This window comes from Gambusia affinis, linkage group LG14, assembly GCF_019740435.1.
Source record: "Gambusia affinis linkage group LG14, SWU_Gaff_1.0, whole genome shotgun sequence".
Lineage (NCBI taxonomy): Eukaryota > Metazoa > Chordata > Actinopteri > Cyprinodontiformes > Poeciliidae > Gambusia > Gambusia affinis.
In genome coordinates this window covers 25,655,598-25,672,800 of record NC_057881.1, presented here as the reverse complement: position 1 = coordinate 25,672,800, position 17,203 = coordinate 25,655,598, and the positions used below count along the sequence as shown (strand labels likewise).

Below are 17,203 nucleotides of genomic sequence, written 5' to 3'. Positions count from 1 at the left end.
GTATGTTTATAGTAGAGAATGAGAATTTTAACAACTGATTTTGCAGATATATACATTATTATACATGTCATAAGCTGTCAACTCTATTCACTGCATAACAATATTCTGTGACTTTTACCCCACAAAATAATAAAAAACAATTAAACAAAAGAGAGAAGTCTGCTTCCTTTGTATTAACAAAGACCTTCTGGTAAATGCCGGAAAGCTTCCAACCACAGACTGAATGAACTCGCCACAATCACTTACCCCAACTCCATCTCCCTGCCCTGTTTGTGAGCTGTGGCTTCTGTGCGTTCATTCATCCAATTCAGTGGAAGTTCTGTCAAATTCCCCGTCTAATGGTCAATTAAACAAAGAAAAAGCATCTTTTAGAATGCTGTGATATCGACCCAATAAACTATTGCAAATGCCTTGGCAGATTCTCTCCCGTTCACTTCAAGTGGAGCGATAACTTTGTTTGGATTCAGGCGACACGTTTCTATTAAATTTTATTTTAAAAAAAACAACAAAAAAAACAACAACAACTGCATTTCAGTACAGTGGGATAGAGGAAGAAAGGCGTAATGTAGCGCCTCAGTAGCTGGACATAGCCAAACAGTGGGAGTGCACTTGTCTAAGACCGGATGCGTGTGGGATTTTGTGGATTTCAGAGTGGGAGTGCTACATCTAGCCAGCAGACTCGTCGGCCTCCAAAGCAGAGGTATTGGTGGATATGGCCATAATTTTATTCTGGTGGGTTGCTTGACCTTCTTATATAAACAAAAGTTACATAAAGAAATATTTTGTGTGTAATTTTTCAGTATTTTTGTAAGCATTTAGCAGTTAGCCCCCGTGAGCTACGTCCTACAATTAGCATGCTAACGTGCTAGCAGTGACAATCCCAGGCCTTTTCTTCTTAATACATGTACCGAAATAATTGCTCTCCAACACGAATGCCTAATCCTTACCATAAACACAAAGTGCAATTAGTAGATAATAAATTCTAAGCTGTTTATTAATTTTTTGTTTGAGAAAACCAGGACTTACTTTGGATTAGGTCAAGTCAGGGGTGAAGGACTCGGTGGAAGTGAGAAGCTCCTAGCTAATTAAAAACATGTAGATGTCAAGCACAGGACTATTGCACTGCAGTCCACCAAAAACTAATAAGAACTGTAGTATTTCATGACCTTTTGGCATAAATGCTACTTGAGAACTTTAGAGGTTTCGATCAGTCAGTATCTTTCCTGCAGAAAATAGCTGATCTTTATCTTAACGTAGGCTATTTACAGAAGTATGTACACAGAAGAGCCACATGACACGTGGTGTGTATCATTGATCCCACGTGTTAAACACAAAACGACAAACCTAAACATCCATCCAAATAAACCAGCTGATTGACAAGTAAGACATGGTAAAAATCAAGGACAACTTGTTATGAGTCTGGATAAACTCAACATGCTGTTGTTGATGATGGACTCTGGACAACCACAGTCTTTTATTGTGAAAATTGGTCACTTCCTTCAAGTTTTCTGCATTTTCCGCTTCAGGGTTTTATATCATCCAACAAATGTTGATTTAAACCAAATTAAATACAAAAAGCTATTTTTAGCTTTCTTCAATTATTAAGGAAAGCAAGCTATCTAAACCAACCTGGCTCTGTATGAAAGGTTAATTCCTTCTCTTATTTTACCATGAATTAACTTAAATAACTTACCACATTTTCTGGAAAGCTAGGTTAAATTTCAAGCCTTTAGCGCTCAAGCTAATGAAACCTATAAAGCCTGTTTTCTGATGTTGTGGACATAGTTAAAACCTGAAGGACTAACTGTCTAGACTTCTGTCAGGTCGAAAAGATGATAACTAAGAAGACTGGATGCGTATTAACTACTTCCTGCTGAAAGCAAGAAATTTACAGGTCGCAACCTCTGATCAGAAACCCCACATGAAGAATCTGAAGGAGAACAAATACCGTATAGGAGAAAACAAATGACAAAACGTTCCAGATGATTCCTGGAATAAAATCATGAATCAAATTTGATGTCATGCAGGTTATTAAAGAGATTTTTTTTTTTTTAAATTCAGGAACAAAAAAGTAAAACAGTTTTTACATTGAATGGTTGAAATGTACGTATTAACTAGACTTTTATTTCTTTGAACGAATTCCCTTTATTTCAGGCATCGGCCGGCTGTTAAATTAGCGCTAGGGAGAAAATTCAAGTAGAACTGCAGTGGAGATTTTTGTTGTTTGCAGTTGGAACCCTGCAGCTGATCGCTCAGCAGCCGGTCCGGTTCCCGCCCTCCCCACTCGGCAGCAGTGCGGACTATTCCTGGGGCCCCGGGGCCTTCATGGCCATGCTGGCGCCAACCATGGCCGGGTAACTCCTGTTCCTTCTCATTCCATCCGGCCCAAAGGGGGACCCAGACCTGCGCAGTCCCCCCAGAGGCCCCAGCAGGGGACTGGGGCTCGCTGCCCTGCCTCCGGCCACGCCCAGCCGCTTCACCTTGTCCAACAGGTTGAGGTTGTAGACGGCCACGCTGACGTCCGTTTGGCTCTCGCAGTCCCTCGCTCTCTGCCGGCCTCGCGTCCCCGTAACCTCCTTCAGGATGGAGCGCGCCGGCTTGGACGCCAGGAAGTTGTCGTACGACGGGCTCTTGAAGTCGAAGCCTTCAGAGGTCGTGGCGGCCGAGGCGCCGGGCCTCGTCGGGGAGTTCGGAGGGGTGGCGGGTCGTAGGTGATCGGTGTTGGATGCCCTGTTGGGGGCGATGGAGGTGCTGAACAGAACTCCTCCAGTGCCTTGGCTGTACTCCAGGCCCTGGCTCTGGTGGTACATGGCCGCTGAGATCCCCCTCTCCTGCAGGAGGCGCACTAACCCCAGGGAAGTGCTGGTGGTGCGAGTTCCATCTCTACAGGGACAAGAATCAAACCACGACCAAGAAAGGTTGAACTTTCTGTCCTTTTTTTTTTTTACATAATAACAAAATCTTAAAACAGATTAATGTGAAATACTTGCATCTGTTAATGTTGGTACAACCACAAACCTAAATGAATTTTATTGGGATTTCTTGTTATAGTCACAAAAAGTGAAAAGAAAATGTTTTTACACGTCTTAGATCCATTTATTATTTTAAAACCTAAAATCCCATTTGTACAGACAGGCTTCAATTGTTGAAATAATCGTCAGTTATTTGACGAAAGAGCAAAACACTCAGAGTAGTAATTAATACAAAACTATACAAAAATAGATACATTTTAGATTTAAGGCCAAAGGAACAGATTTGTCTGTAAATCTGTTCTACACAAAATTCATTGGTTTAGCTTCACGCGATTCAAATTGTGTAAAAAAATAAAATAAATCTATGAAGGACTTTTTGCCTGTAAATTATTAATTGGATAATATACATACATATATATATATATATATATATATATATATATATATATATATATATATATATATATATATATAGGCAAGAAGAAAATACTATTTTCTTGTTTTTATGGATTTGTTCTCTAACAAACTTCTGCTCTCAAAAGCTGGATTATTACTGAATTTCAGGTGAGTTCTGGAGCAATTGCTTTCACTGGATTTTATTGATGGGTATCAGAGTAAAGTGGGAGTAACAGTCATTTTAACAGTCAAAATGGCTTTCTTTCCACTTTATATTTACATACAACTTTGTGTTGCTCTGCCATGTTATAAAATGTGGGGCAAAAAGGTGTCACTCTGTTAATTTAATATTTATAAAATAAATCCTGGCAGCCTATTCATAAAAAAAAATGTTTGTAGTTTGGTTTCTCATATTGATTATATAAAATTGTAATTATTTATTATTTGCATTTTACTTATTTCAGCACAAATACTATCAAATCAAAATTATTAAACATATTTTACCAGACATTTCTGCACCAGGAATCGCAAATACAATTAAATCTACAGATTTCACTTAAAGTAGAAGTTCTTAAGATCTATCCAATCATATTGATTCTAACTTTTTTGCCACACTATTTTTTTTTTTCAAGTAGACACTTGTCACACTTTTCTGAGAGAAGACACAGTTTAATTTGAATCGGGTTCAGCCTTGCCTGAGGTTGGTGGATGATTCGGAGGGCCTGAGGCTGAGCCTGCGCGGCGTGCAGGGCGTGGCGGCGGGCGTTCCCCACAGGCTGCTGGTCATCACGCAGGAAGACGACGTGGAGACGGGGTTTAGACTGGCAGGAACGACAGCCACAGACCGACTTAACACCAAAAAAAATCACTGGCATTTAAGAACCGGCGCTGCCGCCGAACAGCAAAAACAGCAAACAGTAAGCATTTGCATGCATTATTGAGCAACTAAATGTTGGTTATTCATAACAGGAAGCAGAAATCGGCAGGGGAATGTGCTTAAACTGCATTTAACCTGTCAGTTCAGTAAATAAAACACATCATTTGAACAAGACAAGGGAGCCATTCTGGGTCTTTATTAGAACATTGCGGTCGTTCTAGCAGAAAGGAAAGCAGAGGTTAAGTTTGAAATTATACACACCCCTGGCAGTTTTATGTGCAAACTAGAACATTTCTGAAGAAATTTAAACAGGGCCTGCCAAAAGTCTGCCCGTCGGTTGGAACCCAAGCATTCTGATGCTAAAAGTTAGCATCGATGCTAAAGCAAGATACAATGTAATGAATAGCATGTGGAGCAACATTGACTTAATCCATTCGGTATGTTAAAATTAGCGTGTAAGCTAAAATTAGCCAAAATGCTAACGTTAGCCTTTACTAGGAGAAAACGCTTAACACCAAATTAATAACAAGTAATATTATTGTTTGTAAAACATAATCTCTTTTGAAATACTGCTTATCTGCTTAGACAAAAGAGATTTACAGTTGGTAAATTTTGCTAAATTAAAACTCAAATGTTTACTTTATGACACTTGGTTACCAGGAGCTGCGCTCATCTCTTAGCAACAGATTAATAAATATTGTTATTGTTCAAAATAATAAGATTTCTTTTGCTCTTTTGAAACACTATTTATCTGACGCTGCTAACTACTTCACAGGAATTGTGCTGTTGGTGAATTTTTCAGAGAAGTGAAACTAATGTTGTTGGTGCATATATTATTGAACAGACATTCAACACAAAAGTATAAATCTGATGTTTACTTCGTGGCTGTACTGTACCAGAAAAAAAAAATGCTCATCTCTCAACACCAAATTAATTATTTTGAAATTATTAATATGAACTAGTTAAATCTTTTTTTCCATCACCCGTTTATTATCTAATGTGCACAAAATCTTTTTTTTACTTTGGGAGGAAGCCGGAGTACCCGGAGAGAACCCATTCATTAACATGGAGAACTTGTAAAGCTGCTGTACTAAAAATCAGCAGCGTGACGGAAACAACAGGCTGTGACTTAACATAAGATGCAGCAACGTTTTTTAGTGTGACGTCTGCGTTGACTTTTGGTCATTTTAGCAAGACGTCGTTTTTCCTCATGACAAATTTCACAGCTGTATGACATTGGGGCATCGGTGTATCTATACTGTCTTGCCAGATGCTGCAGTTCAGCAGTGGTTAAATTAGAGTTTAGAGATGTTTAGAGATGAAAGCATTCATAAGTCTAGATGTTCTTTGACATCTAGACTTATGAGTCTAGATGTCTCATAAGTCTAGATAAGACATCTATGATGATGTCATCTTCTATGTCATAGAAGATGTCATAGCAACAATGACCTCACTGTAGTTCTGGGGGAATGTCTTGCTTCTTGTCGTTGCTATGGAAACGGTCAGGTCAGTTCTGCATGACTCAAACTATAAACCCTTTGCAACTGAGTCACTTAATCAATGAAGGCGAATGATTAATCATGACGGACGTTGGAAGTTTATATTTCAGGAGGCTGGAGAGTAAAACAGGGATTTTAATAGTTAAATATTAAGTTTAGATTGACAATGGTTTATTAAAACCATTAAGTTAACTAGGTTTTTCATCTTTTTATCAGGTTTAAAACTTTGAATCATACTTTACTTAAAAAGATCTTAAAAGTAAAGTTAAATGTAACTTACAGGCATTTGCTGCTGTTTCTGTACAATGTGACAAGACATGTTGCCTGCTTGGAGAAGAGCTACAAATAAATGATTTTGGTTTAATAATTTTATAACTCTGTTACTACAGAGGAGGGCTGAGTCAGCAGATAAAAAACTACAATGATGGAGGAACTCTGAGTTTCTCCAGAAGGAGGCTGAATGTTAGAACTACAGAAAGTTTGGGCATTTTATAACTGATTTAACCCAACCACTGTTACACATGGGATTAGTTTGGACCTTTGAAATGAAGCTCACTGAAAATTTCAAAATAAAAGCCTTAACATTTTTTACATCAAGTAATTGCTATTTTGGGTTTATGTGACTGGTTTAAACAAAACCACTGTTATACATTGGATTAATGTGGCCATTTAATATGAAGTTTATGGTTTTAAAAAAATAAAAGCCTCAATATCCCCTTAAGGTTAGTGGTGGTGCAACATTAGCCTGCATTATCTTCTTCTCTCAGGTTAGGGAACAGTTCATTAGCATTAGCCTTTTACCTTAAATAAGCTTTTAGCTATTTTATTACTTACTAGCCATGTTTAGTAAACTGAATGGAGTAAGTAAAGTACAGACAACAAACTAGTAATGCCCCACATGCTACTGACATCATTCATGCTATTAGTATTTTGGTTAATTTCAGCTGATACACTTACTTTAACATACTCAATGGCAGTGTTGGAGAAAGTACTAAATAAATGTACTTAAGTACAAATACACAGACAAACATATACTCTAGTAGAAGTGAAAATACCACATTAACATTGTTACTTGAGTAAAAGTAAAAAAGTACTGGCTTTTAAAATACGTAAGTATTAAAAGTAAAAGTACTTTCTGAATGCATTATCTAATCTTTAATACAATATCATTAAGCGTACCTATCGTATTTAATGTTAATACATGAAATATGTGCCATTTTAATGAACAATGCCACAGATGAAGCATGTTTTTATTGTGTTTACTCTCTGTGACAGTTTAGGTTTAGATTTGTGATTCTATGCATCATAATTTCAGGGATGGAAACATCTCGTCTCCTGTCCTCACATAGCATGAACTTCATTTTTTTGCCACTAATGGCCTTTATTTTGAAAGAAATCCAACAGAAAGGGGATGAAAGAAGCTGGATGAGGGAGAACATGCAACCAAGGAGCCATGTAGCAATTTGTAGTCAAAACCACCTAACCTGAGACCAAGTCAAGACCAAGACCAGCACCCTGTGCTACATGACACAATAAAATGAAATGCACCTATCAAAATTGCTTCTCAAACTGATTTGAAAAATCCACATTACCATAAAAACACCTAGATATTAAATACTGAGAGCTGAAATAAATGTAACAAGTATCATTATCAATTCAAACTCTTCTTCATTCTGCTTTGCTTCCATCTCCGTGGCACAATCCACGGTGGTTTCCTACCATCCCTAAAAGATACCGCCCTGGACGTTCGCCCACATCACCCATGTCAGAAACCACAACTGTCTGCTCCATTAAACATAGAAATTAAGGCAAAGCACCAATGGTAAACAACACTCAACTATGAATACTGTCCATGGAGCAAAAAGCAAGAAGTCACCAAGCAGAAGGAGAACCATGACTGTTCTTAACTCCTTCACATTTTAACGGAAAAAAAGCGCAATGCGACTTGGATGTAACGACTAACGCGACGGTTTTGTAGAAATGTAGTAAGTAGAAAATACAGATACTTACTGTAAAATGTGGTGGAGTAAAAGTGGAAAGTATCCGTTATTAAATATACTTAAGTAAAGTACAGATACATGAAGATTGTACTTACGTACAGTAACAAAGTACTTGTACTTCATTACTTCCCACTACTGATCTAATGTGCACAAAATCTTTTTTTTACTTTGGGAGGAAGCCGGAGTACCCGGAGAGAACCCATTCATTAACATGGAGAACTTGTAAAGCTGCTGTACTAAAAATCAGCAGCGAGACGGAAACAACAGGCTGTGACTTAACATAAGATGCAGCAACGTTTTTTAGTGTGACGTCTGCGTTGACTTTTGGTCATTTTAGCAAGACGTCGTTTTTCCTCATGACAAATTTCACAGCTGTATGACATTGGGGCATCAGTGTATCTATACTGTCTTGCCAGATGCTGCAGCTCAGCAGTGGTTAAATTAGAGTGTTTAATTGACTTCTTATGAGAGCAAACTTCCCCAGCCGGGGAAGTTTGCTCTTTAGTAAAACTAGAGGAATCTGAAAACTCTGTTGAAATTTCTGCTGCATCTTCTTCAGCTGGGGAATCCAGGGAATCCTCCTCTGGATTCCCAGCTGGAGGAGAGACGGTGCACTCGCTCTGAGAGTTTATATCCTCAGAGCGACCTTCTCCAGCCGGAGAAGGTTTAAAAAGATATCGATCAAATTCATCAAATTCAGTGTCATCGTCTCGATAATGATCCGTCTCAAATTGGACACCAGGAAGCAGATGGTTCACTACTTTTCTTACTCCCGTGGTGATCAAATACCCCGTGGCAAAACTCAAAGGCAAGAAAAAAGTTGCTAAAACTTTCTCCATGTTGACAATCGTAAAACACTGCTGACTGTAGGAGAGCTGCTGATCTAATGACTGATGTTTAGAGATGAAAGCATTCATAAGTCTAGATGTTCTTTGATCTATGACATAGATCTATGTCATAGAAGATGTCATAGCAACAATGACCTCACTGTAGTTCTGGGGGAATGTCTTGCTTCTGGTCGTTGCTATGGAAACGGTCAGGTCAGTTCTGCGTGACTCAAACTATAAACCCTTTGCAACTGAGTCACTTAATCAATGAAGGCGAATGATTAATCATGACGGACGTTGGAAGTTTATATTTCAGGAGGCTGGAGATTAAAGCAGGGACTTTAATAGTTAAATATTAAGTTTAGATTGACAATGGTTTATTAAAACCATTAAGTTAAGTAGGTTTTTCATCTTTCTATCAGGTTTAAAACTTTGAATCATACTTTACTTAAAAAGATCTTAAAAGTAAAGTTAAATGTAACTTACAGGCATTTGCTGGCTGCTGTTGCTGTAAAATGTGACAAGACATGTTGCCTGCTTGGAGAAGAGCTACAAATAAATGATTTTGGTTTAATAATTTTATAACTCTGTTACTACAGAGGAGGGCTGAGTCAGCAGATAAAAAACTACAATGATGGAGGAACTCTGAGTTTCTCCAGAAGGAGGCTGAATGTTAGAACTACAGAAAGTTTGGGCATTTTATAACTGATTTAACCCAACCACTGTTACACATGGGATTAGTTTGGACCTTTGAAATGAAGCTCACTGAAAATTTCAAAATAAAAGCCTTAACATTTTTTACATCAAGTAATTGCTATTTTGGGTTTATGTGACTGGTTTAAACAAAACCACTGTTAGACATTGGATTAATGTGGCCATTTAATATGAAGTTTATGGTTTTTAAGAAATAAAAGCCTCAATATCCCCTTAAGGTTAGTGGTGGTGCAACATTAGCCTGCATTATCTTCTTCTCTCAGGTTAGGGAACAGTTCATTAGCATTAGCCTTTTACCTTAAATAAGCTTTTAGCTATTTTATTACTTACTAGCCATGTTTAGTAAACTGAATGGAGTAAGTAAAGTACAGACAACAAACTAGTAATGCCCCACATGCTACTGACATCATTCATGCTATTAGTATTTTGGTTAATTTCAGCTGATACACTTACTTTAACATACTCAATGGCAGTGTTGGAGAAAGTACTAAATAAATGTACTTAAGTAAAAGTACAAATACACAGACAAACATATACTCTAGTAGAAGTAAAAATACCACATTAACATTGTTACTTGAGTAAAAGTAAAAAAGTACTGGCTTTTAAAATACGTAAGTATTAAAAGTAAAAGTACTTTCTGAATGCATTATCTAATCTTTAATACAATATCATTAAGCGTACCTATCGTATTTAATGTTAATACATGAAATTTGGGCCTTTTTATTGAACAATGCCACAGATGAAGCATGTTTTATTGTGTTTACTCTCTGTGACAGTTTAGGTTTAGATTTGTGATTCTATGCATCATAATTTCAGGGATGGAAACATCTCTCTCCTGTCCTCACATAGCATGAACTTCATTTTTTTGCCACTAATGGCCTTTATTTTTAAAGAAATCCAACAGAAAGGGGATGAAAGAAGCTGGATGAGGGAGAACATGCAACCAAGGAGCCATGTAGCAGTTTGTAGTCAAAACCACCTAACCTGAGACCAAGTCAAGACCAAGACCAGCACCCCGCGCTACATGACACAATAAAATGAAATGCACCTATCAAAATTGCTTCTCAAACTGATTTGAAAAATCCACATTACCATAAAAACACCTAGATATTAAATACTGAGAGCTGAAATAAATGTAACAAGTATCATTATCAATTCAAACTCTTCTTCATTCTGCTTTGCTTCCATCTCCGTGGCACAATCCACGGTGGTTTCCTACCATCCCTAAAAGATACCGCCCTGGACGTTCGCCCACATCACCCATGTCAGAAACCACAACTGTCTGCTCCATTAAACATAGAAATTAAGGCAAAGCACCAATGGTAAACAACACTCAACTATGAATACTGTCCAAGGAGCAAAAAGCAAGAAGTCACCAGGCAGAAGGAGAACCATGACTGTTCTTAACTCCTTCACATTTTAACGGAAAAAAAGCGCAATGCGACTTGGATGTAACGACTAACGCGACGGTTTTGTAGAAATGTAGTAAGTAGAAAATACAGATACTTACTGTAAAATGTGGTGGAGTAAAAGTGGAAAGTATCCGTTATTAAATATACTTAAGTAAAGTACAGATACATGAAGATTGTACTTACGTACAGTAACAAAGTACTTGTACTTCATTACTTCCCACTACTGATCTAATGTGCACAAAATCTTTTTTTTACTTTGGGAGGAAGCCGGAGTACCCGGAGAGAACCCATTCATTAACATGGAGAACTTGTAAAGCTGCTGTACTAAAAATCAGCAGCGAGACGGAAACAACAGGCTGTGACTTAACATAAGATGCAGCAACGTTTTTTAGTGTGACGTCTGCGTTGACTTTTGGTCATTTTAGCAAGACGTCGTTTTTCCTCATGACAAATTTCACAGCTGTATGACATTGGGGCATCAGTGTATCTATACTGTCTTGCCAGATGCTGCAGCTCAGCAGTGGTTAAATTAGAGTGTTTAATTGACTTCTTATGAGAGCAAACTTCCCCAGCCGGGGAAGTTTGCTCTTTAGTAAAAAACTAGAGGAATCTGAAAACTCTGTTGAAATTTCTGCTGCATCTTCTCCAGCTGGGGAATCCAGGGAATCCTCCTCTGGATTCCCAGCTGGAGGAGAGACGGTGCACTCGCTCTGAGAGTTTATATCCTCAGAGCGACCTTCTCCAGCCGGAGAAGGTTTAAAAAGATATCTATCAAATTCATCAAATTCAGTGTCATCGTCTCGATAATTAGCCGTCTCAAATTGGACACCAGGAAGCAGATGGTTCACTACTTTTCTTACTCCCGTGGTGATCAAATACCCCGTGGCAAAACTCAAAGGCAAGAAAAAAGTTGCTAAAACTTTCTCCATGTTGACAATCGTAAAAACACTGCTGACTGTAGGAGAGCTGCTGATCTAATGACTGATGTTTAGAGATGAAAGCATTCAAAAGTCTAGATGTTCTTTGATCTATGACATAGATCTATGTCATAGAAGATGTCATAGCAACAATGACCTCACTGTAGTTCTGGGGGAATGTCTTGCTTCTGGTCGTTGCTATGGAAACGGTCAGGTCAGTTCTGCGTGACTCAAACTATAAACCCTTTGCAACTGAGTCACTTAATCAATGAAGGCGAATGATTAATCATGACGAGACGTTGGAAGTTTATATTTCAGGAGGCTGGAGATTAAAGCAGGGACTTTAATAGTTAAATATTAAGTTTAGATTGACAATGGTTTATTAAAACCATTAAGTTAAGTAGGTTTTTCATCTTTCTATCAGGTTTAAAACTTTGAATCATACTTTACTTAAAAAGATCTTAAAAGTAAAGTTAAATGTAACTTACAGGCATTTGCTGGCTGCTGTTGCTGTAAAATGTGACAAGACATGTTGCCTGCTTGGAGAAGAGCTACAAATAAATGATTTTGGTTTAATAATTTTATAACTCTGTTACTACAGAGGAGGGCTGAGTCAGCAGATAAAAAACTACAATGATGGAGGAACTCTGAGTTTCTCCAGAAGGAGGCTGAATGTTAGAACTACAGAAAGTCTGGGCATTTTATAACTGATTTAACCCAACCACTGTTACACATGGGATTAGTTTGGACCTTTGAAATGAAGCTCACTGAAAATTTCAAAATAAAAGCCTTAACATTTTTTACATCAAGTAATTGCTATTTTGGGTTTATGTGACTGGTTTAAACAAAACCACTGTTAGACATTGGATTAATGTGGCCATTTAATATGAAGTTTATGGTTTTTAAGAAATAAAAGCCTCAATATCCCCTTAAGGTTAGTGGTGGTGCAACATTAGCCTGCATTATCTTCTTCTCTCAGGTTAGGGAACAGTTCATTAGCATTAGCCTTTTACCTTAAATAAGCTTTTAGCTATTTTATTACTTACTAGCCATGTTTAGTAAACTGAATGGAGTAAGTAAAGTACAGACAACAAACTAGTAATGCCCCACATGCTACTGACATCATTCATGCTATTAGTATTTTGGTTAATTTCAGCTGATACACTTACTTTAACATACTCAATGGCAGTGTTGGAGAAAGTACTAAATAAATGTACTTAAGTAAAAGTACAAATACACAGACAAACATATACTCTAGTAGAAGTAAAAATACCACATTAACATTGTTACTTGAGTAAAAGTAAAAAAGTACTGGCTTTTAAAATACGTAAGTATTAAAAGTAAAAGTACTTTCTGAATGCATTATCTAATCTTTAATACAATATCATTAAGCGTACCTATCGTATTTAATGTTAATACATGAAATATGTGCCATTTTAATGAACAATGCCACAGATGAAGCATGTTTTTATTGTGTTTACTCTCTGTGACAGTTTAGGTTTAGATTTGTGATTCTATGCATCATAATTTCAGGGATGGAAACATCTCGTCTCCTGTCCTCACATAGCATGAACTTCATTTTTTTGCCACTAATGGCCTTTATTTTTAAAGAAATCCAACAGAAAGGGGATGAAAGAAGCTGGATGAGGGAGAACATGCAACCAAGGAGCCATGTAGCAATTTGTAGTCAAAACCACCTAACCTGAGACCAAGTCAAGACCAAGACCAGCACCCTGTGCTACATGACACAATAAAATGAAATGCACCTATCAAAATTGCTTCTCAAACTGATTTGAAAAATCCACATTACCATAAAAACACCTAGATATTAAATACTGAGAGCTGAAATAAATGTAACAAGTATCATTATCAATTCAAACTCTTCTTCATTCTGCTTTGCTTCCATCTCCGTGGCACAATCCACGGTGGTTTCCTACCATCCCTAAAAGATAACGCCCTGGACGTTCGCCCACATCACCCATGTCAGAAACCACAACTGTCTGCTCCATTAAACATAAAAATTAAGGCAAAGCACCAATGGCAAACAACACTCAACTATGAATACTGTCCAAGGAGCAAAAAGCAAGAAGTCACCAGGCAGAAGGAGAACCATGACTGTTCTTAACTCCTTCACATTTTAACGGAAAAAAGCGTTAATGCGATTTGGATGTAACGACTAACGCGACGGTTTTGTAGAAATGTAGTAAGTAGAAAATACAGATACTTACTGTAAAATGTGGTGGAGTAAAAGTGGAAAGTATCCGTTATTAAATATACTTAAGTAAAGTACAGATACATGAAGATTGTACTTAAGTACAGTAACAAAGTACTTGTACTTCATTACTTCCAACTACTGATCTAATGTGCACAAAATCTTTTTTTTACTTTGGGAGGAAGCCGGAGTACCCGGAGAGAACCCATTCATTAACATGGAGAACTTGTAAAGCTGCTGTACTAAAATCAGCAGCAGACGGAAACAACAGGCTGTGACTTAACATAAGATGCAGCAACGTTTTTTTTAGTGTGACGCGTCTGCGTTGACTTTTGGTCATTTTAGCAAGACGTCTTTTTTCCTCATGACAAATTTCACAGCTGTATGACATTGGGGCATCAGTGTATCTATACTGTCTTGCCAGATGCTGCAGCTCAGCAGTGGTTAAATTAGAGTGTTTAATTGACTTCTTATGAGAGCAAACTTCCCCAGCCGGGGAAGTTTGCTCTTTAGTAAAACTAGAGGAATCTGAAAACTCTGTTGAAATTTCTGCTGCATCTTCTTCAGCTGGGGAATCCAGGGAATCCTCCTCTGGATTCCCAGCTGGAGGAGAGACGGTGCACTCGCTCTGAGAGTTTATATCCTCAGAGCGACCTTCTCCAGCCGGAGAAGGTTTAAAAAGATATCTATCAAATTCATCAAATTCAGTGTCATCGTCTCGATAATTAGCCGTCTCAAATTGGACACCAGGAAGCAGATGGTTCACTACTTTTCTTACTCCCGTGGTGATCAAATACCCCGTGGCAAAACTCAAAGGCAAGAAAAAAGTTGCTAAAACTTTCTCCATGTTGACAATCGTAAAACACTGCTGACTGTAGGAGAGCTGCTGATCTAATGACTGATGTTTAGAGATGAAAGCATTCATAAGTCTAGATGTTCTTTGATCTATGACATAGATCTATGTCATAGAAGATGTCATAGCAACAATGACCTCACTGTAGTTCTGGGGGAATGTCTTGCTTCTGGTCGTTGCTATGGAAACGGTCAGGTCAGTTCTGCGTGACTCAAACTATAAACCCTTTGCAACTGAGTCACTTAATCAATGAAGGCGAATGATTAATCATGACGGACGTTGGAAGTTTATATTTCAGGAGGCTGCAGATTAAAGCAGGGACTTTAATAGTTAAATATTAAGTTTAGATTGACAATGGTTTATTAAAACCATTAAGTTAAGTAGGTTTTTCATCTTTCTATCAGGTTTAAAACTTTGAATCATACTTTACTTAAAAAGATCTTAAAAGTAAAGTTAAATGTAACTTACAGGCCTTTGCTGGCTGCTGTTGCTGTAAAATGTGACAAGACATGTTGCCTGCTTGGAGAAGAGCTACAAATAAATGATTTTGGTTTAATAATTTTATAACTCTGTTACTACAGAGGAGGGCTGAGTCAGCAGATAAAAAACTACAATGATGGAGGAACTCTGAGTTTCTCCAGAAGGAGGCTGAATGTTAGAACTACAGAAAGTCTGGGCATTTTATAACTGATTTAACCCAACCACTGTTACACATGGGATTAGTTTGGACCTTTGAAATGAAGCTCACTGAAAATTTCAAAATAAAAGCCTTAACATTTTTTACATCAAGTAATTGCTATTTTGGGTTTATGTGACTGGTTTAAACAAAACCACTGTTAGACATTGGATTAATGTGGCCATTTAATATGAAGTTTATGGTTTTTAAGAAATAAAAGCCTCAATATCCCCTTAAGGTTAGTGGTGGTGCAACATTAGCCTGCATTATCTTCTTCTCTCAGGTTAGGGAACAGTTCATTAGCATTAGCCTTTTACCTTAAATAAGCTTTTAGCTATTTTATTACTTACTAGCCATGTTTAGTAAACTGAATGGAGTAAGTAAAGTACAGACAACAAACTAGTAATGCCCCACATGCTACTGACATCATTCATGCTATTAGTATTTTGGTTAATTTCAGCTGATACACTTACTTTAACATACTCAATGGCAGTGTTGGAGAAAGTACTAAATAAATGTACTTAAGTAAAAGTACAAATACACAGACAAACATATACTCTAGTAGAAGTGAAAATACCACATTAACATTGTTACTTGAGTAAAAGTAAAAAAGTACTGGCTTTTAAAATACGTAAGTATTAAAAGTAAAAGTACTTTCTGAATGCATTATCTAATCTTTAATACAATATCATTAAGCGTACCTATCGTATTTAATGTTAAAACATGAAATATGTGCCATTTTAATGAACAATGCCACAGATGAAGCATGTTTTTATTGTGTTTACTCTCTGTGACAGTTTAGGTTTAGATTTGTGATTCTATGCATCATAATTTCAGGGATGGAAACATCTCGTCTCCTGTCCTCACATAGCATGAACTTCATTTTTTTGCCACTAATGGCCTTTATTTTTAAAGAAATCCAACAGAAAGGGGATGAAAGAAGCTGGATGAGGGAGAACATGCAACCAAGGAGCCATGTAGCAGTTTGTAGTCAAAACCACCTAACCTGAGACCAAGTCAAGACCAAGACCAGCACCCTGTGCTACATGACACAATAAAATGAAATGCACCTATCAAAATTGCTTCTCAAACTGATTTGAAAAATCCACATTACCATAAAAACACCTAGATATTAAATACTGAGAGCTGAAATAAATGTAACAAGTATCATTATCAATTCAAACTCTTCTTCATTCTGCTTTGCTTCCATCTCCGTGGCACAATCCACGGTGGTTTCCTACCATCCCTAAAAGATACCGCCCTGGACGTTCGCCCACATCACCCATGTCAGAAACCACAACTGTCTGCTCCATTAAACATAGAAATTAAGGCAAAGCACCAATGGCAAACAACGCTCAACTATGAATACTGTCCAAGGTGCAAAAAGCAAGAAGTCACCAAGCAGAAGGAGAACCATGACTGTTCTTAACTCCTTCACATTTTAACGGAAAAAAAGCGCAATGCGACTTGGATGTAACGACTAACGCAACGGTTTTGTAGAAATGTAGTAAGTAGAAAATACAGATACTTACTGTAAAATGTGGTGGAGTAAAAGTGGAAAGTATCCATTATTAAATATACTTAAGTAAAGTACAGATACATGAAGATTGTACTTAAGTACAGTAACAAAGTACTTGTACTTCATTACTTCCCACTACTGATCTAATGTGCACAAAATCTTTTTTTTACTTTGGGAGGAAGCCGGAGTACCCGGAGAGAACCCATTCATTAACATGGAGAACTTGTAAAGCTGCTGTACTAAAAATCAGCAGCGAGACGGAAACAACAGGCTGTGACTTAACATAAGATGCAGCAACGTTTTTTAGTGTGACGTCTGCGTTGACTTTT

At 37.5% G+C, this 17,203-nt stretch overlaps 1 protein-coding gene across 4 annotated transcripts in view; it reads right to left on the bottom strand.

Moving 5' to 3' along the window:
- Positions 1-2,108: 2,108 nt before the first annotated feature.
- LOC122843942 (trafficking kinesin-binding protein 1-like) overlaps positions 2,109-17,203 on the bottom strand; it is a 65,037-nt gene continuing 49,942 nt past the window's right edge. For 2 of the 4 annotated variants that reach the window (XM_044139094.1, XM_044139092.1), the window contains 2 exons: positions 4,064-4,216; positions 2,109-2,883 (listed from right to left, as the gene is read on the bottom strand). In XM_044139094.1, the coding sequence (XP_043995029.1) occupies positions 2,301-2,883; positions 4,064-4,216 (736 nt within the window). In that variant the 3' untranslated portion in view covers positions 2,109-2,300. The remainder of the gene's footprint in view (positions 2,884-4,063; positions 4,217-17,203) is intronic. The other 2 variants (XM_044139095.1, XM_044139093.1) reach the window with 1 other exon arrangement.